This window comes from Neophocaena asiaeorientalis, unplaced genomic scaffold (assembly GCF_003031525.2).
Source record: "Neophocaena asiaeorientalis asiaeorientalis breed wild unplaced genomic scaffold, Neophocaena_asiaeorientalis_V1.1 scaffold265, whole genome shotgun sequence".
Taxonomy (NCBI): domain Eukaryota; kingdom Metazoa; phylum Chordata; class Mammalia; order Artiodactyla; family Phocoenidae; genus Neophocaena; species Neophocaena asiaeorientalis.
Window position 1 is genome coordinate 325,762 of NW_020172172.1, and position 24,237 is coordinate 349,998.

General features: G+C 43.4%; 2 protein-coding genes across 2 annotated transcripts in view; one reads left to right on the forward strand and one right to left on the reverse strand.

The window, feature by feature from the left end:
- Positions 1-13,691, forward strand: part of LRRFIP2 (LRR binding FLII interacting protein 2) — a 109,741-nt gene extending 96,050 nt beyond the window's left edge. The window contains exons 21-27 of the mRNA XM_024756322.1: positions 732-833; positions 1,100-1,232; positions 3,418-3,467; positions 8,386-8,506; positions 11,060-11,139; positions 11,706-11,810; positions 12,238-13,691. Coding sequence (XP_024612090.1) covers positions 732-833; positions 1,100-1,232; positions 3,418-3,467; positions 8,386-8,506; positions 11,060-11,139; positions 11,706-11,810; positions 12,238-12,348 — 702 coding nt within the window. The 3' untranslated portion in view covers positions 12,349-13,691. The remainder of the gene's footprint in view (positions 1-731; positions 834-1,099; positions 1,233-3,417; positions 3,468-8,385; positions 8,507-11,059; positions 11,140-11,705; positions 11,811-12,237) is intronic.
- A 160-nt stretch (positions 13,692-13,851) lies between these two features.
- Positions 13,852-24,237, reverse strand: part of MLH1 (mutL homolog 1) — a 53,233-nt gene continuing 42,847 nt past the window's right edge. The window contains 6 exon segments of the mRNA XM_024756122.1: positions 13,852-15,139; positions 16,705-16,818; positions 17,119-17,211; positions 17,784-17,948; positions 21,352-21,415; positions 22,288-22,396. Coding sequence (XP_024611890.1) covers positions 14,972-15,139; positions 16,705-16,818; positions 17,119-17,211; positions 17,784-17,948; positions 21,352-21,415; positions 22,288-22,396 — 713 coding nt within the window. The 3' untranslated portion in view covers positions 13,852-14,971.

The window sequence follows — 24,237 nt, forward strand, 5'->3', positions numbered from 1 at the left end:
TTTGCGGTACGCGGGCCTCTCACTGTTGTGGCCTCTCCCGTTGCGGAGCACAGGCTCTGGACACGCAGGCTCAGCGGCCATGGCTCACGGGCCTAGCCGCTCCACGGCATGTGGGATCTTCCCGGACCGGGGCACGAACCCGTGTCCCCTGCATTGGCAGGCAGACTCTCAACCACTGCGCCACCAGGGAAGCCTGAGATTAGCTATTTTTAATTAAGCGGTATCTGAGGAATATTTTACCGTACTCCTGGAGAACTATTACAACGGCCAGTATTTAATTAAAATACCTTGTATATATACTGGTTGTTTTCCTCCAGAACTAATTTTTATTTTTTAAAAAATCAAGTATATTCTTGAATATACTTTAGTTTAACATGAAAGGTGGGTTTTTTGGTCTACCAAACAAACGTACTTAGGAGGTTTGTAAGGAAGACTTTAAGTATTGCTAAATGACTGAAAAAGAAAGATTTGTTTTCTTGCCTGATGTGATAAGCATGTTTTGCCAAATTTATGCACGATTAACCACTTACTATTAAAACTTTCTTCTGGAGATAGATACCCGTATAACTGTGTATTTCCTCCCATATCTAACTGCTTGTTTCCAAAGCTTTTAATGCTTCCTTGTCTCCTATGCCTTTATCTTTTTTGAATTTGAATTAGGTACTTCTCTGCTACCTTTCACTTGCTCTTTTTCTGTGCCGTTCTTTCTCTTGCTACCCTGTCTAAACCAGGCCCTAGAGAAACAGAAAGAATACATTGGCTGCCTTAGGAGTGAGCGGGACTCGCTCAGAGAGGAGCTGGCCGAGCTGAAGGCAGCAGTGGAGACGGGAGAGGTACGTGAGCTCCCCCGCGCGCCAGGCCCTCACTGCTTTGTTCCTCCTTCCTTCCGTCCTGTCCTCTTTCCAGCCTGAATACAAAGCACAGTGTTCACTCCTCAGCCCAGATTTGGTAGGTGTGAGTCCTGTCTCTGCAGAGCTAGATTCCGGGTAGCTAGTGCTGACCAGGTGTTCCCGTGGCAGACATGTGTTGTCGCCTCACTGCCATGTTCTCCTTACCTGGGGGCCGTTTTTTGTGATGGTGGGTTTCTTCCTTTCCGCAGAAACATGGCTTAGTCATCATCCCCGACGGCACTCCCAACGGCGACGTCCACCAGGAGCCAGTGGTAGGAGCCATCACTGTTGTGTCTCAGGAAGCCGCTCAGGTCTTGGAGTCGGCAGGAGAAGGGCCACTGGGTAAGACGCCGCCACTGTATTGACTTGGATTAATGCTGTCCTCTTGGACTTCCAGCTTGTTCACATCCTCTCTTGGAAAACAAAAACACACCAGGTCTGTCTGAGCCTTATCTAGATCCCTAACGGCATGAAATCTGGGCACACTGTCTTCAGACATCCTTGACCTTTGGAAACCAGCATTGGGGTCATTGACAGGCAGTAAGTGTAACTGTAAGGCCCCTGGTTGGAAGCACTGTGGGTGTATACATGTTGCTTTTTCACTTAAATACAACCTTCTGCAAAGAGATAATCCAGCACATCCGTCCAGGGGAACCAGTGGGCTGGTCGGCAGCTTCCAGAGTACGTGTAAGTTTCTTCTTCCTGGAGCATCTGGTTTTCTGTCCTGCTTCTCATGCCAGGATTCTGTAGCTCTTTGCCACTGCATTTCTTAAGGCAACAAACAGACGACCAAGAAGATATCAGAGGAGTGTTATTCCAGAGCAGGGCTTCTGAGCCTCTTAAGGGCTAAGCCTGTTAAATTTGACCCCTTGAGAACCTAATGACACCTGTCTCAGGAAACCACTCAGATGCCCATCTGTTGCCTCCACTAAGATTCCTATTCTAGAGAATAAGAATGGCACAAGTAGATACTGTATCATCAGCTCACTTTTATATTAAAAAATGATCGTTTTTTCTTCTTTGTCCTATTTTCATATATATGTAGGTTTCCTAGAAGAATAGATATACTATAATATAAAGGGGGGCGGGCAGCCAAAAATCGTTTTAAAGGGCACATTCTCTAACGTACAGAATTCTGGAAGTGTAACTGTCGAGAACTTTGATAAAGCAGAGGATGCCGGCGAGGTGAGTGAGAGCTGCCGTGGGGAATAGACTGAGTGTACAGCCACGGGCAGCTCAGATGGTTTTCTCTGCCTGATGGGAGGTGCCGAAACATTTGGCCATGACCTTGGTGGATTGTGGGGAGTGCTGGCTGGGTGTCAGGTGCTTTTGTAAAAAACTCATCTGTAGGTGTCCCCTCAGTCCAAGGGCCCTATTTTTTTTTTTTTGCGGTACGCGGACCCCTCACTGCTGTGGCCCCTCCCAATGCGGAGCACAGGCTCCGGACGCGCAGGCTCAGTGGCCATGGCTCACGGGCCCAGCCACTCCGCGGCATGTGGGATCCTCCCGGACCTGGGCACGAACCTGTGTCCCCTGCATCAGCAGGCGGACTCTCAACCACTGCACCACCAGGGAAGCCCCAAGGGGCCTATTTTAATGCATGTTGGGAAGAAGCAGCCCTCCCCTCAGGCCAGGAGCAAGCCCTAGCAGTCCTGCTACCAAGCCTCAGATGGCTCTTTTGGGTTTTTTGTTTGTTTGTTTGTCTTTTTAAGATGTTGGGGGTAGGAGTTTATTAATTAGTTAATTTATCTTTGCTGTGTTGGGTCTTCGTTTCTGTGCGAGGGCTTTCTGTAGTTGCGGCAAGTGGGGGCCACTCTTCATCGCGATGCCCGGGCCTCTCACTATCGCAGCCCCTCCCGCCATGGAGCACAGGCTCCAGACGCACCAGCTCAGTAGTTGTGGCGCACGGGCCTAGTTGCTCTGCGGCATGTGGCATCCTTCCAGACCAGGGCTCAAACCCATGTCCCCCGCATTAGCAGGCAGACTCTCAACCACTGCGCCACCAGGGAAGCCCCTCAGATGGCTCTTGACGGCACACATCTTAGAGTTGGTCCCCTTCCCTCCCCCAACTAGCTTTGTGGGCCTCTGCTTCTTCCATCATTGTGTTCCTGTTTTCTTTGCTCTAGCACCCCTCTCAGGCCCATTCTTAGCCCCTGCCTTCTCTCCTGTAGTTTTCTCCTGCTAAGGGCTTAAGAGCCTGTGGGAGTACCCTTGGCTTTGAGTTGTCTATCTACTGGTAAAACTTGCAAATTTTTGAAACAAGGAAATGATCTTTGTACTTCATTTTGTCTTCAGATGGAAAATCACTGCTCTTGGGAGCAAATGTTGTATTTAGTGCCCTGATAAATATCAGTTGTGTGGAAATATGTGTTGAATAATTAAGTACTTTTCCTTTCACCATTAAAGCCTTCATGTCTTGATATTTAGAGCTATGAACTGTTTATCAGATGTTTGCTGTTTATGAATTTGAAGAATTATTTTAAATTGTTTATGTACTACAACATTACAAATTTTTCATTTGTTTTAGATGTAAGGCTACGAAAACTTGCTGGAGAAAAGGAAGAACTACTATCACAGGTAAAGGTATTCTTCTCATTGGAAGGGGATATTAATTGTAACTGACTAAATCATATGGTAAAATGTTAGCAAACTAAAATGTACACTAGAAAGAAATGTGCTTCTTTCAAACATCACTACTCAAGTAAGAGTTGAAGGATAAAAAGATAATTTATCTTTGTTGTCTCCTGTTCTTTAAAAAAAAAGGACACGAAGTTTAAGGAGTCAAATAGTTTTAAAAGCCTGTTCTGAAGACAGAAGTGCCCTGCCCTGCCCTCTCCCCACCTCCAGCCCCGACCGTCGCTTTTGCTTCCTTTAGCTGATTCTTGTGGTGTGTACCGCCCTTGTATGCTTCTATATAACATGCTTATGTTGCTTCTTGATTGTTCTGTTTAAGGCTGCTCTGTTGACATCCCTCTATGGGACGTAAGGATTTATCTTTCCTTCATCCCCTCTCCCTACCACACGCATGTATACTTTCCATTCCCACATCCTCCTAATAAAGGAGCAGTGAGATTCCAGTCTGTTTACGTTATCAGGACTCTGTAAACACTGCTCACAGTGGAGCCATGGAAGATTCTAGGATTCATCTCCTTCACAACTCCTTAGTTCGCCTGAAGTTAGTATTGTGGTTTTTCTTGTCATTTGCTTGGTTTCCTATGTATTTGTTACTAATCTAGCTGCAGACTCTCCAATAGTCGTTTCAGTCCACTCTTGGTGTTTTCAGATGCATCAGGTATTCCCTCAGTTCCATTTCTTTTGGTTCTTGGTGCATCTGACTCACCCCTTGTGAACTTAGAGGCTCACTCCCCCGGGACAGAGACGTGACCACCTTTCACCATCATCTAGCGTTTCCTTTGCCTGTGCTCCAGGCTGGAGCAGCATCTTATGCCTCCCTCCTTCTGTGTCCATTCTCTTATTCTGGTACATCCCCCAGTAGCTTCCTGAGGAAAGAGTTTTGGGGCTGTAAATTTTTCCTAACTTTGCAGGACTGAAATGTCTTCATTTTGTCCTCTTACTTGATTAACAGTTTGATGGGGGTATAGAATTCCTCATTGTAATCATTTTCATTCTTTTTTTTTTAACTTCTTTATTGGAGAATAATTGCTTTACAATGGTGTGTTAGTTTCTGCTTTGTAACAAAGTGAATCAGCTATATATATACATACATCCCCATATCCCCTCCCTCTTGTGTCTCCCTCCCACCCTCCCTATTCCACCCCTCTAGGTGGTCACAAAGCACCGAGCTGATCTCCCTGTGCTATGCGGCTGCTTCCCACTAGCTGTCTATTTTACATTTGGTAGTATATATGTGTCCATGACTATCTCTCACTTCGTCCCAGCTTACCCTTCCCCCTCCCCATGTCCTCAAGTCCATTCTCTACATCTGCGTCTTTATTCCTATCCTGGCCCTAGGTTCTTCAGAACTTTTTTTTTTTTTAATAAATTGCTTCATTGTCTTCTGGCCTCCTGCACGGCTATTGAGAATTTCAAGGACATTTTGATTTTTGATCTTTTGTCTATGACCCGTTTTTCCCTCTCTGGCAGCTTGTACCATACTCTCCTTTCTCCCTAGGGTTCTCAGATTTCAGTGATGTGGTTTGGAGTTTTGCGTGAATGCATTTATTGTGTGTGCTTCTCCAGGCACATGTAGCTGCATAGATATAGGCATGGAGTGGGTAGAGAGATTTTACCAGGTGAGCATAATAGGGCAGAGGAGGTGAGGGCTTGTGCGAGAGAGTGATGATGACGGACCTGGAGATTAAACTGGGTAAGGAGGTTTGAGGGAAATCCAGGAAGATATCAAGGCACAGCAGAGAGAAGATGGAAACAGTGGACTATAGGTGCCAGTGGGGTTGAAGGATTTTTGGAGTTGGGTCCAGAGGGAATGAGCTGGAAAGATCAAGAGTAGTGCTTAGAGAGAAGATATATGGAACTGAATTCAGTAGGGACTGCTGTTGTCTAGTGGTGAGATCTGGTATATGACGGTGGGAGTGAGAGGCTGAGGGCAAGGTGGGATACGTGGCAAGATCCTTGCTCCAGAAACTAGAGATCCAATGTAGGAGAGATCACACTTAGATGTATTTTGAATTTGCCAACAATTAAGGCAGGAGTAGCCTGGAGATCATGTGAGTTAGGAGCTAAAATGGTGACGAAAGAGTGGGGAGATGGCAATGATGAGGTGGGGTTAGTACTTATAATCTGAAGCGATGCGATTAGGAACTGCATTAGGAATTCAGGGAGGCTAGAGGGAGAAGAGTTTGTAACAGCAAGGAACACAAGAAGACACCTGATCCATTCTCAGGCTCAGTGAGAGGTGGGCTGAAAGGACAGCCAGGCTGCAGAGGAAGCAGGCCCCTTAGGGGAGGGCAGGTCTCTATTAGAGCACCGATGGGGTAATGGGGATGCACAGAGAGGGTGGAGGATAGTCCAGAGGGTGCAGTGCAAGAGTGTCAGGCTTTGGGAAAGGTTAGGAGATGAAGACAGAGTGGGGCTTGTACCGGGCCTTTTGGGAAGGAGTGCAGGAAAAGGGACGACAAGCCTTTTCGAGACGGACATTGAACAGGAATGATTGAACAGGAATGATGGGGATGATGAGATTAGTCCCGGTTGACCCGAGGCAGATAGTGATGTCATGGTTGAAAGGGCAGAGTTGTCTGGGAAGCACAGATTTAGTCCCAGTGCCAAGCTCACCCTTTCTCCATCAGGGGAAGGGCAGACCTGGTCCGAGTGCTGAGCTTTCCCTTTGACCCCTGTGGATGGAGCCGAGGACAGCTGGGGAAGCCACCTGGAACTCTGAGCACGCAGACTCACCTTTGACCCCTGATGATGAAGGACGCAGGAGGTGTGGGGACGCTTGGTCTTGGTCCGGAGGTGGCCCACTGTAGGAGAGGGCAGACTTGCTCTGATTTGTGCTCCTTCCTGGATCTCTAATGATAAGAGTTGTAGGCATTTGGAGAAACACGACTTCGATTTGATTTGGGGGTGGCGAGGGGGATCAGACCTCGGGACAGATACTGTTTCTCTCCTGTTTTTCCATCACTTTTCGTCTCATTTGTTCTGCTTTCTAAAAGATATTCTCACCGTTATCTTCTCATTTTTATTGAGTTTCTATTTCTGCAGTCATTTCAAGGATGCAGATATTTTCACTTATCTCAGAGGGTATTGATAGGCTGGTTGGTTTGCTTCCTGATTCTTTTTTTCTATCTGCATAGTTTGTTTCCTTCCAGATGTTCTTTTATGTACATTTAGTTGGTCTTCAGTTTAAAAGTAGAGGACTAAAAAGCTGGTGGGCAGCTCTGAGCTTGTGGGTAGGGCTCGTCAAGTTTCTGTGAAGCCTGATGTGGCTGGGTGTCTTATTGGGAACCTTAGATGTGGTTATGTTGGTCTTTAATTTTAGGCTAGTCAGAGAGTTCTAAAGAGAGAGATCCCCGTCCTGTAAAGAGAGAGATCCCGTCCTGTGCCTGAGCTACAGTCCTAGCTGGGTGTGCTGTTTGGGAACTGAGGGTGGACCAGAGGCCTCAGCATGCAGTTCATTTCTGTCCGTCTAATCTTATTTTCCACATGTGAGACTCTTGTCTCCACCTGGGCCTTCTTTTCTCCCAACCCAAAGTCCCTCCTAATTTTATTTTTTAGTTTATTTTGTAAATTAAAAAAAAAACCTTTATTAGGTTATAACTGGCATAAAGTAAGCTGCACATACTTAAAGTGTACAGATGTACATACCTATATTAGTTTCCATAACAAAACACCACAAACCGGGTGGCGTAGAATAACAGAATGTCCTCTCACCTCACAGTCTGGAGGTGAGAAGCTGTGTGTCAGCAGTGTGGGTTCCTTCTGAGGCCTGTGATGGGAAGTCAGTTCCAGGCTTCTCTTCTAGCTTCTGGCATTTTGCTGCCCATCTTTGGGGTCCCTTGGCTTGTAGATGACATTCTGTGTCTTAGCACATCTTCCCTCTGTGCCTGTCTCTTCATGTGGCATTCTTCTTATAAGGACACCAGTCATATTGGACTAGGGGCCCACCCTATTCCAGTGTAACTTCATCTCAACTAAGTGCCTCTGCCGTGAGTGTTTCCAAATAAGGTCACATTCTGAGGTACTGGGGCTTAGGACTGCAAAATACGAATTTGGGGGGACAGTTTAACTCACAGCAATACCTGTGAAACCATCACCACAATCAAGATGGTGAAAATATCCATAACTTTGCCAAAGTTCCTGTGTCCCTTTGTAAACCTTCTTTCCCCTCCCACCTCCCTCCCTCTCTCCAGGCAACCACTGATCTGCTTTTTGTCCCTTCAGTTTGCATTTTCTGGAGTTTTTCACACAGCATATACTCAGTTTGAGATTCACCTTGTTGCTGCACGTATTAGTAGTACGTTCCCTTCTTTGGCTGAGTAGTAATTCCGTTGTATAAATCGACCGCAATTTACTTATCCTTCTCTTGATGGACATTTCAGTTGTTTCTTGTTTGGGGCTATTAATGAATAAGCTGCTATGAATGGCCTTTATTTTGGGTAAAATAAGGTAGATTATGTAGCTGAACTCAAAAATATATTTCCAATTATTTCTGTATACAGTTTTTCTAAATAAGAATATTTAGCCTAACTCTAAACAAGAAACCTCTAACTGCCCATGAATTTTCCATTTTTAATTAAAAAAAAAGAAACTCCTAAGATGTACTTTTCCACAGAACTACACAAATAATAAAATATGGCTGTTTTAACTGGGACACCTGGTCCTGGAGCTTGCTCCTTTTGATAATTAGTTCGTAGCTGATCTCCAGCACCTGAGCACAGCGTGCCCCATGGCAGGCACTCCAGGAAACAGTTTCTGAATGAATGATTTGTGGCCTTATTCTAAGATGTGGACACCAGGCCAAGCACCTGTTTCATTTGAGAGACTGGATCTCACGCATAAGCCTTTACTTCCTCTTCAGATTAGAAAACTGAAGCTGCAGTTGGAGGAGGAACAGCAGAAGTGCTCCAGGAGCGATGGCACAGCAGGTGACCTGGCGGGACTCCAGAATGGCTCGGACCTGCAGCTCATCGAAATGCAGAGTAAGGCTGGGGCCGGGCTGCCACTGACCCGCGTGGGGCTGTGTCCCGGATGTGGTTGTGAGCAGGCTGTTAGAGCCTGCGGTTCTGAAGACTGGTTAGTTCTCAGCTGGACTAGAAAAGCCATCCTGGTCAGTCATGGAACTGAAGAGGTTTCTACTAGGCTGTGTGCTTCCTGGGGTGACAAGGCCTGAGAGGTAATGCTCTCCCCGCTTCCTGGCAAAGTGATTTCTAGAACATTTTGCAAATAGTGACATCATGACACTATCCTTTCCCACATCCCCGGGTCATCTGTAAGCACCCTTCCTAATGACATGTTTTTCTATGGAATTTATCTTAGATAACTGGAGGGGAATGTATTTGGAACTAACTCACACTACTCTGGAGTAGTTTCAGAATTTTCCCAGAAGTAATCTTGTTAACCCAAATTAATCTTTATTAGATGGAATTTAAACCAAGGCCACAAAGTAAGCCTACTCAGTTTACCCAAATTATTTCAGTTGTTCTGCCTTTCTACTTTTGACCCCATATTATTTTAAAGTGCCTACGGTATTCACAGTAATCCCCACAGCGGGGAGATTTTAGCAGCCATTCATGTACAGTTAGATAATGTATAATCACACAGGGGAGACACCTATTTTTCCAATTTGAATAAGGCTTTTCTGATAACTTATTTTAAAATAGTGGTTATTCCATGGCCCTTTTATCTAAATATTCTGAGTTAGGCCAAATAGACAAGCTTTTTGAACCAGGCTTATTAAAACTAACTTATTACTATTAACTTTTGAGGTTAGTATCATTTCCTCTATTGGATATCAGTTGGAACCCTTGTGATATAGTTCAAATATTTTGTTCTAGAAATACCGATTTGGAGTGGAGGGTAGATGAAAAGAGGGGCATAACAAAAGGTAGGTTGACTAGTTAGGAGGTTGTGATAGTGACCAAAACAGTCCCGTGGCCGCCAGCAGTCTTAGAGAGAGGGCAGTGCACAGATTTGTAAGGGTTTGACTAAAACAGCAAATTCAGAAGGAATCATATTGAGGAGGAATGGGTGTGCATTGACGTGTGACATCTTCCCAGAGCGGGCACCACGACAGAGCTGGCGTCTGTGGCAAGCAGGGCAAGTGACCGGGGTGGGGCTGTGACCCAGGTGAGCAGAGCAGGGCCGGGCAGGGCTGGGCTGGGCCGGGCCTGGCATGTAGCGACAGAAGCAGGCAGCTCCCCTGCACTGGAGGCCGGGACAGGAACCTGGTGACTCTCAGTTCTGGACAGCTGCCTTGTCTGTAAGCATGGTGTTTGGGGATGGAATTTCAGAACATGCATGAAATAAATGGCTGAGACCAGGGATTTATACTTTTGAAAACAGGAAGGAATGAGTGGTTTGGTGAGAAGGAAGCAGCACATTTTGATAATAAGTTGCTGGAGTTAAGAATTAAAAAACAGTATCCTAAAGCTTCAGTTTTAGGCCCAGAAATGGGAGTAGTTCTCTTTCGCTACCAGAGATGGCTTTTGGGGAGAGGCTTTTATAACCACATTAATTTTAGGGTGACAGTAATTATCCAATTAGAAAAACCTTTTGCATTAAAGATGATGTGGGTAGCTTTAACCTTAGTTTTATGGAAAAGTAGAAAAGTTCTTAAGTAGGGTAGATTTGGTTTATCTCCTGCAAACCTTATGATTCCTATTACAATGTAATTAGCTCAGAGTGATTTTTGTTAAATTTGGATTGCTGGAATTTTTCTCCCCCAGCATTTCTAAGCTTCTCATTTTAAATGGTTTGCTTCTTAGGTCAGATATACAGCTAATGATTTATAGCTCTGTATCCTTAACACATTATCACAACGTATTACTGAAAAGCATTTATTTTCAGTAAATATTAAGCGTACATTACGTGCAAAGCACTTGGCTAGAAACAGAGGTAGATGCAAGAAGCCAAAACAGGGCCCCTGTCCTTACGTATCTATATAATGTTAGGAAAGCATGATGTCATAAAAGAGAGTCCAAAAAAATGCAACAAAGGAAGGAGAAGCTCGAGTTAACTAAGGAGAGTCATGAAGGAGGTGAAAATTTAGCAGGACCTTGAGCAGGACCTTAAAGGTTGGTTAGACTTAGATCAGAGGTGGGGAGAAAAGGGCACTTGGGCTGTGGGGGGGAGCAGGATACCTGGGGAGATGCGAAGGTGTAGGGCTGGGGGCAGGGAAACTGGAGCGGGGGGCGGGGGCCTGGTCCCGTGGGCACAGAGGCTCCCTGGGCCCTGGGGCTGCAGGTAAGGTTGGCAGGGGCCCTGCTGCGCTGACAGGGCTCCTTGCTTCAGCCTCTACCTGCACACATTATGGCGTGAAGAGAAAATTTTCTTCTAAAATAGCTGTTGCAACACAAGTGCCAGAGCTTCTCATAGCACAGATGCGCCAGAACCTGTGCTGCAGGAGATACCGCAGTTGCCTGTGGGCATGCGTGCTTTGTCTTCTTCCTCTGCACGGTCCTCTCCTGTGCTGCAGGGGGCCTCACTGCCTCACGTTCACACCTTCACCTCTGTGATATTCTCTTCTGTTCTAGGAGATGCCAACAGACAAATTAGTGAGTACAAGTTTAAGCTTTCAAAAGCAGAACAGGATATAACCACCTTGGAGCAAAGTGTAAGTCCTTCTTGTGTACGGTACCAACACATCTGCTTCCTGCATCTCAGTGGTTAACCCCATGAATGCCTAGGTTTTTTGAGCTGCCTTTGCAGTTGAATCTCTATGAAAGTTCTAAAGTGGAAAAGCCAGCAGAGAACACCTGATAGGGCATTTCAGCCTTTTCTATGAATGAATGAGACTGAAGCTATAATTCTGTTTCTTGTAGCTGTTTCAAGAGCCTTCCAGAAGATTGTAGTTTATAACATAATCCCTTATTGTATATTTCAGAAAGTCTCTCGGGGAGTCTCCTCCTGATGTTACTATGGCTTTTAAACAATACGGTTGTCGTAAAACTTAACATGGGAAATCGGCCCTATAATGACTCTACAGCTGTCATCCTCTCTAGGGACAGTTCTAGATGTATAAATAGCAGTCGAGTTCTGAGAGGACCTCTGACTCCCCCTGAAGGGACTTGTTAGTGTTAGATTCTTGGAATCTGTCATGACATTGTATTTCCATCTTGGCTGCAAAAAAGTGGTGGTTCCTAGTGCCAGCACCAGAGGCCTGTGTTCTCATATTTACAGATCAGCCGCCTGGAGGGGCAGGTGCTGAGATATAAAACCGCTGCTGAGAATGCGGAGAAAGTCGAGGATGAACTGAAAGCAGAAAAGAGGAAGCTACAACGAGAGGTACTTGCTTTTATTATGCTTCTTGGAATACTTTCCTAAAAAGAAGAAATCCTTTGGAGATAAAGTCTTTGCTGCATAAGGACTTTAATCCTGGCTCCAATCTTAGTGAAACAGCAGTGGAACCACTGTTCTGTGTTGGTTTCTGACCTACACAGTGACTGCCATTTACTTTTACGTTTTGGTCAGTTAGATAATAAGAAAAAGGAGAGTTTTGATGTTTGTTTTAGATGAGGTCTGTTTCTCCAGCTTCTCTGTGTCCTCTCTGTGATGAATGTTCAGCACCGTTGGTTAACAACTCTGGCTGCCTGAAAAACAGTGCAACTGCAGGATCGCATGCAGTGCTTCCACTTCCCAGAAACTGGAGAGGAAAGTAGCGCTGGGTTTCGTTTTTGACCATGTGAAGTGACCAAGCTCTTCCTGTCTCCAGTTACGAACAGCACTGGACAAGATCGAGGAGATGGAGATGACCAACAGCCATCTGGCCAAGCGGCTGGAGAAGATGAAGGCCAACAGGACAGCACTGCTGGCCCAGCAATAGGGAGGCCGCCCTGCTGCCCGGGCCCCGCCTGGAAGGACTGATCTCTCGTCCACTCAGACCCCTTTCAGGACTGTTTGAGCTTTGTCATTAAAATAGCCACCTTTGTATTTTATAATTTATGAGAGAATGAAACAGGTTTGAATCTTCATGAATGAACACTTCGGATTTTGTTGGTAGTTTGATTCTAGACTAAGAATTGGTCCATGCCGTTATTATTTTTTATTTCCATAATTTTAGAATCAAGTTTACTCACCATTTTTCCCCAGCTGCCTCAGTGACTGGGCACTCGGAGGCTTTGGCACGGGTTCTGGAGGACAGCGATTCAGCGCTCACCAAGGTACTTCCTGGAGACCTCAGAAAACACAAGTGCCTTCTCCACAGTGCAATTCAGACTTCAGTGATCTCCAGTGGTCAAAAGACACTTACCCTTAATATCAGGTAGCATTTGTATTTTAGTGAAGAAACAAGCTCACAGGTGGGGAATATATGTTTCACTCAAATTTATATGTTTGGAGGAAAAAGCCTTTTTTTGTAAGATATTTAAATTTATATAAGAAAATGTTAGAAAAAGATACGGGGAGTGTACATAAAACTTGCTTTATTGCATGGGGCAGGGGGGTCCAAGGCCTGTACTCTTAAAGTAAGAGTAGGGTCCTTAGCCTTCACATCAACTGTGCTGTATCTTGAAAAGTATTTCATCTGCTGCTCATCTGTGGAATGAAACCTCAGACCAGCCCGATGAGGGAGGGAGGGCAGGCCAGGCCAGGCAGGTGGGAAGTCGGCCTGAAGATTCTATTAAATACACCCTTTTGCTGACTACAGTTGGCTACTGACACATTCATTTTCTTAGAGGAGCCTTTAAAACTAGTCATTGGCAATCATGCCCACCTAGCTCACCCCTCTTTTCTCTCCTTAAGGAAAAATAATCTGGAATATAGAATTTCTTTTAAGAACTTCAGTTTCATCTTTAAAGGCACCCAGTTTAAGAGGATTTTATCATCGAGTCGTAGCCATGTTACAGTATTTGTGATTCTCTTTTGCTCTCAGAATTGAGGTGGTTTTATGGAAATGATTATTGTATCTTCAATGTGTTTGTTTACACGGAAAAAATATGGGGGAAAGTCTAATGAATTAAGGCCACATAAGATAAAATTAGACTTGAAACTAGGTAATAAAGTTAACTTAAATATGAATAAAATCTCTAATAATTATTCCCTTCTTTAGAATAATTAGCTCTTTGTGTTTAAAACATGGAAACCAGGGGCTTCCCTGGTGGTGCAGTGCTTAAGAATCCACCTGCCAATGCAGGGGACACGGGTTCAAGCCCTGGTCCAGGAAGATCCCACATAACGCAGAGCACCTAAGCCCATGCGCCAGAAATACTGACGCCCACGCACCTAGAGCCCATGCTCCACAACAAGAGAAGCCACCGCAAGGAGAAGCCCATACACCGCAACGAAGAGTAGCCCCCGCTCGCTGCAACTAGCGAAAGCCCACAAGCAGCAACGAAGACCCAACACAGCCAAAAATAAATTTTAAAAAATAAAATAATTCAGGAAATTGGTTTCCATATTTTGAGATGATTTCCTATAAGTTTTCTTTCAGTTGATGTGTGGGAGTGGGCAGTGACGAGGCATGTTCTGAAATGCAGATTTATCCTAGAATCCCATACATACCTGGAACTGAAACATCGTGTAGTCCACCTCTTGAGGCCTTGGAAATCCCTCTTCGTCTCCACCCACGGTCACTCAGCCTGTGCTCCTCCTGGAGCTGTTTTGTTGTCCCAGTCTTTTCCAAATGGAATGGTTCCACTTCTCGTAAAATAGACTCTTCTTTTCCACAGAACTTTCTTCACTGAGCCTTGTAATCTGGACTTTACCTCAAAACTACAGGCATTCTTCCTCCCTGTGCTGACTGCACATTTCTATTAATGCAGGCTAATACTAAGGTAGCTTATTTTAATGGTACTTACAGTTTCAGTTTGTATTTTTACAACACCCTTCAAACAAGACTACCTAGAAATTCCTTTATCTTAAGCTGGTAGTATTGATAGCCATTAACAAAGTGAGCTAACTTAAAAACTCATGCCTGTTTTGGACTGGATAAGAACTATTTTCTTCAAATTTTTAAATTAAGAATAAATTAATTAGCTTTGGTTACTGAAGGTACTAATAGAGTGACTATGCAGAAAGCTGAATTGACAATGTCATCAGCACCTCTTATAGGTTCAGGACCTCTTTTTTAAAAAGGCACCTGAACCAACATAATATTTATCACCTGATATTAGAAATTCACCAGAACACAGAAAGAATCGAATCAATGCATGATCTATAAAGTCTTTAAGGCCCTTTTAGAATTCTTATCAGACGTCCAGGAGGCTTTCAAACTACTTTTGGGATTCTTCAACACAATCAGTATACACTAGGTGAAAATGGATCTAGGAAAATTTCAAGAGTAATGAAATTAAATAAAAAACCATGTTAGGACAAATTTGACTTTATTTATAGTCAATCCACCATGCATGAAGGAGTGCTACTAGTTAAAATGCAAGTGTGAGTTCAACCTACCAATGTCGGGATAAAGAGGAAGAACGACCCATCCCAGAGGCCATAGACGACCATAGTTAACACCTCTCGAAGACTTTATATAGATCGGGCAGGTTAGCAAGCTGCAGGATGTTTCCATCTTCTGTGAAATGTTTCGGAGGCAGAAGGTGTGAGCGGAAGGCTTTATAGACAACATGCTCCACAGTCCACTTCCAGGGGTTTGGAGTAGAGCTGGGCACTTCACTCTGAAAGAGACATGTTAGATGTTCACATCCCAGTCTACACTGGTTTCCTGGCTGATGTGCACTGGGCCTGGAGAGTCTTGGTGGCTGATAATGGGCTGTGTGACCTAATGCTTGTGAAGTGTCTTTTCTAGGCCAGCCTCTCAAGGATCCTACAGGCCTGAGCAGAGAGATGAGATGGAAGAAAAGAATCAGTCGTGGCTTTTGTGACGCTTCCTCCCATGGAAACTGTTACCATTCAGGGAGAGTGTGTTTACTGTAGCAGGATCTAACATAATGTTTGGATGGCGGTAGTAGGAAGTGCATTCCGTAATTACCACTAAATTTGGAGTCTCAATGTCGTTCTATTTCCCAAAAAGCTCCACAGGTAAGAAATGAAAAAATAAATGAGGATTATTTTACTCCACCCTTCCCCTCCTACATCTAAGCCTTAGGCTGCCTCATGTAAAAGAAGATGTTCTTTCCCATCCATCCTTCCTCACCTTGAAGTCAGTGTTTCCAGTCAAACGGGATACTCTCAGCACAGTTTGGTAAGTGTGCTATCTTGCTGCCTCCATTGGAATGAGATGGTTCCAGGGCCTCTGGCCAACACGACCTGGGACTGGATCTCCGCTCCACCACCCACAGGCTCTGGGAACCCTTGAGCACCCGCTGAAACTGTCCCTTAGCTTCCTCACCCATGAAGCTGGAGCAACAGCATGTCATCTCAGAGGAGGACTAGGAGCAATCACCGAGCCAGTTACGTGTATCGAGTACCCACCCTTCCATTCTTACACTGCAGGCAGGCCTCAGTTTACTGCACTTTGCAGACTGTTGCGGGTTTTTTTTTTTCTTTTCTTTTTAAACACAAATTGAATGTTTGTGGCAACCCTGCATTGAGCAAGCCTACTGGCTCCATTTTTCTAACAGCATTTTTTAATTTAGGTATATACACTGGCTTTTTAGAGACAGCGCTATATACTGTACACTTAACAGACTACAGTATAAACATAACTTTTATATGCACTGGGAAACAAAAAAATTTGCGCAACTAGCTTTACTGCAGTGGTCTGAAACGGAACCAATAAAATCTCTGAGGTACTCCTGTATTTCAGTCCCCTCTCCCCCACCCAGCCAAAGCCTCCGAAATAGTTGTGGATTGAAAGAGCACTGTCATCTGACACAGAAACATGAGGAACCCAGGCTGACCTTCCGTAAGAGCTGGGGCCCTGACCCAAGTACAGCCGTGTCCCCCTGGCACAGCAGTGGTCAGAGGCAGAGTGAGGCACAAGCCGAAAGAGACTGGGGAGACTGACCCAGAACCTGAAGGCTAAGGCTACACACTTCCGGGCTCACAATGGGAGATACAGTCCACCCACTAGCCCTGAAACTTCCCATTTCTCACTGCAATGGCTTGTGTTTGTACATCTGATGGTGAGGTCACTCTGGAGGCACCTTCTATATTTCAGAAGGAAATAAAACTCGTAAGAGCTGACCACTGTGTTTGAAGCTTATATGCAGCGGATCCTAGGAATTTAGAGAGGGCAAGATTGTGCCCCCAGTCCCGGGCACCAGGCGCACCCTCATACCTGCTGGCCTGAGAGGGTCGACTCCTCAGACACATACTGCTTCCGGATGGAGTAAAACATCGCACATTCTTTACCAAGGCTTTCAAAACATTCCTTTTCGTCATCCCAGTTCACCTGCTCCAAAGAGAGAATTCAATACCTCAACATAGGTACGTGCTTTAAACACATTTCATTTCTAAATGGAGATAACAGACAACGTAAAAACTAAACGTGACTTTTTAGGCATTAAAGCTGTAAGTTGGAACTACTGAGTATTGCTGTGGGTGGGCAGGGATGAGAGGGACCTTAGCCATGCTACCCTTTTCCTCTTCATCATTACAGAGGACAGCAGGGCCATGTGCCCTCCCCGCCCCCACCCCACACACACACTCACACACCCACAGGACTGTCATCAGGATTGGCTCCATCACTTGCCTCAGTGGCCAGTCGGAGAATGAAGATAGGCAGACCCTCCAAGGGGGGCACGTAGTTGTCGATCAGAAGGGGTAATCCAACCAGGTTCCCTTCCTGCTTGTGGAAAAAGGCCAGGACAGGGGATAAAAAATCATGCCATTACAGTTTAAACAAATTCTCCCTGGTGCTTCCTCCAGGTCTTGTCCTCAGACCAGCCGTTCTGGGCAACCAGGTGCTTGACCAGGCTGGGCACTGGGGGCAGCAGAACTAAGCACTCAGAGCTTTCTGTCCTGACATGTAGCAGAGCCACCTTCTCTTTGGATCTGCTCACCAACCAAAGAACACATCAAGGAAAGCCCCAGAAATCAAGGGGTAAGAGGAAGAAACCTCTTAGGAGAGCAAGTGGCAAAGCATCATTTCCTTCACTGGGGCCTGCAGGGGCAGTGGGATTCAGCTCTCCCTCCTGCCTGGGTCCTGCACCCTGGGGACAGGAATGGGCACAAATGGATGATAAAAGTTGTGGAACCTAGGAACCTAGAAACACAAATAGGGAGTGAAGATGTCACAGAGGTCACAGGCTGCTTCTGAGAGGGGGCCCAGCCTTCTTGTCCTGATCCTGGACCAACTACAGAACTTGACTCTTATCTGAAGAATACAATGGAGGTATAAAAATGACCGTCGCCCACCTCATCAATCTCCAAAGAGAAGTAGTCTGCAAGCATCTCAGCCTTCTTTTTCAGAAACTCAACAATGTATTCAGCAAGTCCTTCTTTGGGACCATCTTCCTCTGTCCAGCCACTCTCAGGACTATCTAAGGCAAGCATGGCGAGGTCAAAGAGTGGTGCTGGCTCCTAGGAAGGATCAAAAACATTAGGGGTGAGCATAACAGGGTATCCAACGCAGCCTGAATTCCCACAAAACCATCTTCACAACAGCAGGTGAGAAGCGACAAATCTAACACTCATTCTGCAGTTCCCCCAAAGAAAACACCTGAAAATCCACAACAGAAGCTCATCCTCCTCCTCACCAATGGCCGTTGCAACAGAGAAGGTGTGACCAACAAAAAGACCTGCTGAACAGGTGGGAAAGGCGAGGCCGTGAGGAGGCACTTTACTTCTGTGTAGCTTTAAGGACCCCAATTTCGTATTTCTAGAAAATCACAAGGCAGACACGAAGCAGATCATTCATTTCTTCCTACTGCCTTACCCATAACTAAAGCAAGGGGGAGGGAGAGTGAGTTAAATCGAATGACATTTCAGGTAAATCATCTGATTAGGAAGAAGACAGTAATCTATTGTGAAAAATAAGATGCCTAAATTTTCTTCCATTTCTCTCCTTCAGACATTGTAACTGTTGTCATACATTTTACATATTATAAACCCACAATACACTGTTCTTACTTTTTCATAACAGAGGAGTCAATTAACAAAAAGACCTAACAATCCTAAATGTTTATGCACTCAATAACAGAGCTTTAAAATATATGAAGGATAAAACACAACTGTGAAGAGAAATAGACACAACTACATGGAGGCTTCAATATCCTTACCCAAATAATTGACAGAACAAGAAAATCAGGATACAGAAGATTTGAGCATCACTATCAACTTGATACACCTGCCATTTATAGAATATTCTACTCAACAAGCCCATTTTCAAGTGCACATAAAGTATTTACCAACATAGACTATATTCTGGGCCACAAAACAAGTCTCAATAAGGTAAAAGGATTCCAATATGTTCTCTGCAAAAATGGAATTAAGGGGTTCCCTGGTGGCGCAGTGGTTGAGAATCCGCCTACCAACACAGGGGACATGGGTTCGAGTCCTGGTCCGGGAAGATCCCACATGCCAAGGAGCAACTAAGACCGTGCGCCACAACTACTGAGCCTGCGCTCTAGAGCCCACAAGCCACAACTACTGAAGCCCACGCACCTAGAGCCCGTGCTCCGCAACAAGAAAAGCAACCGCAATGAGAAGCCCACACACCACAACGAAGAGTAGCCCCTGCTTGCAGCAATTACAGAAAGCCCACGTTCAGCAACGAAGACTCAATGCAGCCAAAAAATAAAATGAAACAAATAACTTTTTAAAAATGGAATTAAATTAGAAATCAATACCAGATCTCTGGAAAATCCCCAAGTAATTAGAAACTAAGTAATATACTTCTAAATAATGCGAGGGTCAAAGAAAAAATCAAAAGGGAATTTAGAAAGTATTCTGAACTGAATGAAAATGAAAACAGCTTATCAAAATGTGTGGGAAGCTGCTAAAGCAGCACTTGGGAGAAATTTATAGTACTTAACACCTATACTAGAAAAGAAAGATCTCAAATCAGTGACCTCAGCTTCTGAAACAGAAAAACAAATTAAAGTAAGTAGAGGAAAGGAAATATAAAGATCAGAGCAGGTAGCAATGAAATAGAAATCAGAAAATTAACAGAAAAATCAATGAAACAAAAATTCAGTTGAGATCAAACCCTCAGCCAGACTGATCAAGTTAAAAAGATATAAATTACCAAGATTAGGAGTGACAGAGTACAGTACATCAGTACAGATCTACAGACATTAAAAGAATAAAAAATATTCTGAACTTTATGGCAATAAATTTGAAAACTTAAACGGACAAATTCCTTGAAAGAAACCAAATACCAAGGCTCACTCAAGAAAAAGCTAACATGAATAGCTCTATATCTATGAAAGAAATTGAATTTTTAGTTAAAAATCTTCCTGTGAGGAAATCTCCAGGCCCAGATGGCTTCACTGATGAATTTTACCAAACATTTAAGGAATAAACAATTCTACACAAACTCTTTTGGAAGATGGAAAAGGAAAAAGTATTTCCCAACTCATTCTATGAGGCCAGCATTACCCCATACCAGAACCAGACAAAGACAATACAAGAAAACTACACACCAATATCATTCGTGAATGCAGATGTTACGAGTGGTAAACAAGGGACTTCCCTGGTGGTCCAGTGGTTAGGACTCCACACTTTCACTGCCGGGGCCTGGGTTTAATCCCTGATCAGGGAACTAAGATCCCACAAGACGCGCAGCCCAGCCAAAAAAAAAAGTTGTAAGCGAAATTTTGACAAATCAATTCCAGTAATATATAAAAAGGGTAATACATCATGTACAAGCAGGGTTCACCCCAGGAATGCAAGACTGGTTTAAAATATGAAAATCAATCAATGTAATTCACTATAGTAACAAACTAAAAAAAGGAAAACCATACAATTATCTGAACAGATATAGAGGAAGCATCTGAAAAAATTCAGCATCCATTCCTGAATAAAAACTCTGAGCAAACAAGGACTAGAAGGGAACTTCCTCAACCGCCTAAGGGTCATCTACAAAAAACCTACCGATGGCAGAAAGCATACTTCATAGTCAAAAGCTGAATGCTTCCCCCAAGATCAGGAATAAGAGAAGGATTTCCATTCTCACCACTACTGTTCAACCTTGTACTAAGCTTCTTGCCAGTGTAATCAAGAGAAAGTAAGAAAAGGCATCCAAATTGGAAAGGAAGGAATAAAACTGTCTTTACTCACAGATGCTATGATCATCTATGTAGAAAATCTGCTGGAGTCAATAAAAAAGCTACTAGAACTACTAAGTGAGTTTAACTAGGTCACAAGATATAAGATTAATGTACCAAAACACTTGTATTTCTAGATACTAGCAACAAATGATTGACAATTTATAAAAATGTCACAAGAGTATCCAAAAAATATGAAATATTAAGGGATAAATTAACAAAAGATTTTCTCCCCAAATTGATCCATAGATTCAACACAATCCCAATAAAAATTCCAGAGGGTTTTTTGTAGAGTATGTCAGATGTAAAAAGCAGACATGAAACTACATAGATAGTATGATTTTTAACTCTAAATTAAAATTAGGCAATGACAAGGTCTTGAAAGAAATGGACTAAACTTGTTAGCTGGAGTTGTGTTTGGGTCATGGGCTTTAAAGAATGTTTACTTCTATTTTTATCTCTTTCCAAGTTTTCTTAAGTAGATATGTATTAATTTCTATAATAATAATAATAAACATTTAAGTTGGCTACCAAATGACTGTTCTGCTTTGTATAAAACTATATGAAGATACCTCCATATGCAAATCATACAATAAACTATTCTAAGCATATTTAGAAAAATTTAATATACTACAAATAAGATAATAAGGCAGAGCTATTTTCAGAAATGACCAGTTGTTGAAGTTTCAGAAATGAGAACCAGGAAATAAACTTACCGATAACCTCAGAACACCAAAATTGGCAAAATCATAAATGAGAATCTGATAGAACAGTTCTTCACTGAAAATAAAAATGAAGTGACATTAAGGAAAAGCTGAATCCATGCTTCAGAGCCAAGCAGTAGGGACAAAATGGGAGAGATAACCCGAGACGGGTAGGACAGAGATGTGCTGCTTCGCGGTGGCCTTTCTAACAGTCCTGGGATCTCCTGCTCCACCAGGGCTTTGGTGGCCGGCCTCTGCACACAGGTCAGACCACTAAGACTATCTGCCTTGTCATCACCCGTGCTCTGTCCCCACCCCTCTGGTGCTGTAAAAGGTTCTAACACTCAGTAGTGATAAAGTTAAGAAGGAGTTTTTGTTTGCTCACCTTTTCCCCACTTGCAAAGAATCCTATAAATGACTTCTTTTACAACTCACCATTTAAAAAATATGGGCTGTATAGGGAGGGCAGGGACGTGACCCCGGTTTTAAATCCAATCAGTTGGACTTAAAGGGCCGAGAGTGGGCGGTGCAGCAGCCGTCCGCCAAAGCATCTCCCATAGTACCCTGCTGTACACAGCACACGCTGCAATGCTCCACCAGCACTAAGCCCTTAGCACCCAGTTCACAGCAGCCAACTTTTATTGAGCACTGGGCATCTACCAAACCCAGGCATCTCATGTAATTTTACCTTCACAAAACCCTGCAAGTTAAGTAGTAATAACCCAAATTTCTCATCTTACAGATGAGAAATCCGAGACACAGATTAGGAAAGTGACTTGTCCATGGTCACATAAATGGTAAATGATTAAGCCCAGATGTGAAACGACATGTGACTAAAGCCAGGGCCCTTTCCAACTATGTCATCCTGCTCTCCCCAGGTTTTCCTGCCTCTGCCTCCAGGACTACTCTTCTAGCAGCTCTGCTTTTTTCACATTCGCACCGATTTACCTAAGTTTGGTGGTGTTGAGAAGGTATAACTTGGTCTGATGCTGTGCCAAGGCCCATTGCGGATTCACACAGCCCACAAATGAGTGGTTACGCAGCACCTCCCGGAGAGCTGGAAAACAAGACACAGGTCAGTAACTGCACCCCACCAACACCTCTCTGCAGCCCAAAGCACCAGAACTAGAGACAACAAACAGGTACCTGAATGGAACCTCTTGCTGAAAGTACACACGAAGAAGGAATAAGATAGAACTAATCTTTCAAAATGCAACAAGGAATTGCCAAAAGATTTAGGAATACTCAAAGATCACCATCCAAGACAAAGCAGGAAGCCAGAGAAGTAACAAGAGCTCTGAAACCAGCTTTATCCAAAGACACTGGAGGAACTGCAGGTATCAAGAACTTCAGTTTTTGCAGGCTCTGAGGTGTAGAGAAAGAAAAACAGAAGCCTAGGAATGGTGTGAAATGTGGACTGTAACAGGAGGCCACTTCCCCTCTTTTGCAGCCAGGATTCACACTAAGCAGGTTGCTTGACAACTTAAAGTGGAGATTTTAGTTTAAACTGATTCCAGGGCTGACTGTTCCTCCAGGTTCCTGATAGAATCAAATGCAAATTCTCTCTGGAGAAATTCATCTTCAACCCAGACTTCAAATAATTCCTCACAGATAAAGTACCAGGACTTAGTGGTCAAAAAGTTACAAAACACACAAAGAAACTAGGCACCAAGAATTAGAATCCAGAAGAAATCACAGAATCACATCTGCCAAGTTTTAGAGACTGGAAATATTGGCAAAGATGATAAAATAATAAGCATGTTCAGTATGCTTAAGAGGTATTAAAACATTGAATAAGTGACAGGAGACTATCAAAACTGATCAAGGAAAGACAAATATATGATATCACTTACATGTGGAATCTAAAATATAATACAAATAAACTTAATTACAAAACAGAAACAGACTCACACACAAAGAAAAATTTATGATTACCAAAGAGGAAAGCAGGTGGGGATTAATTAGGATTATGGGATTAACAGATATACACTACTATATATAAAACAAGGATCTACTGCATACCACAGTGAACTATATTCAACATCTTGTAATAACCTAGAATGGAAAAGAATCTGAAAAAGAATATGTGTGTGTGTGTGTGTGTGTGTGTGTGTGTGTGTGTGTGTGTGTGTGTGTGTGTGTGTGTAACTGAATGACTGCTGTACATCTGAAACAATATTGTAAATCAACTATAGTGCAATTTAAAAAATAAATAGAAAAAGGAAACAGAAATAACACCAATCTTACATAAACTCTTTCAAAAAATAAAGGAAGAATAATTCCTACCTCACAAGGTTAGCATAACCCTAATACCAAACCTGAGAAGACACTGAAAAAAGGAAAATTTTAGACCAATATCCTTTACAGTCATAGGTGCAAAAATCCTAAACAAAACATCAGCAAATTAAATCCAGCAATATATTAAAAAAAAAAAAAAAAAAGAATAATACAATCAAGAAGAGATAAGCCCAGAAAAGCAAGGTGATTTAGCATCTGGAAAATCTCACCATATTAACAGAATAAATGAGAAACACATGATCATTTTAGATATAGAAAGAGTATTAGACAACAACAATTTATAATTAAAAACTCTCAACAAACTAGGAACAGAAAATAACTTCCTTAATCTGAAAAGGGCATCTATGGAAAACCTCCAGCTAACATCATGTTTAATGGTGAAATACTGAATGTGTTCTTTCCACAATGGAGAACAAGATAATTAACACCCATGCTCACTCATCCTATTTGACGTTGTACTGGGGGTCCTAACCACTGTAGTGAGGCAAGGAAACAGTATAAAAATATGAAAGGAAAAAAGTAGAACTGTCTCTATCTGCACCTTTGGCAAGGTCACGTGATACAACATCTTTTGTATTTTAATATGCTAACAGGTGGGGG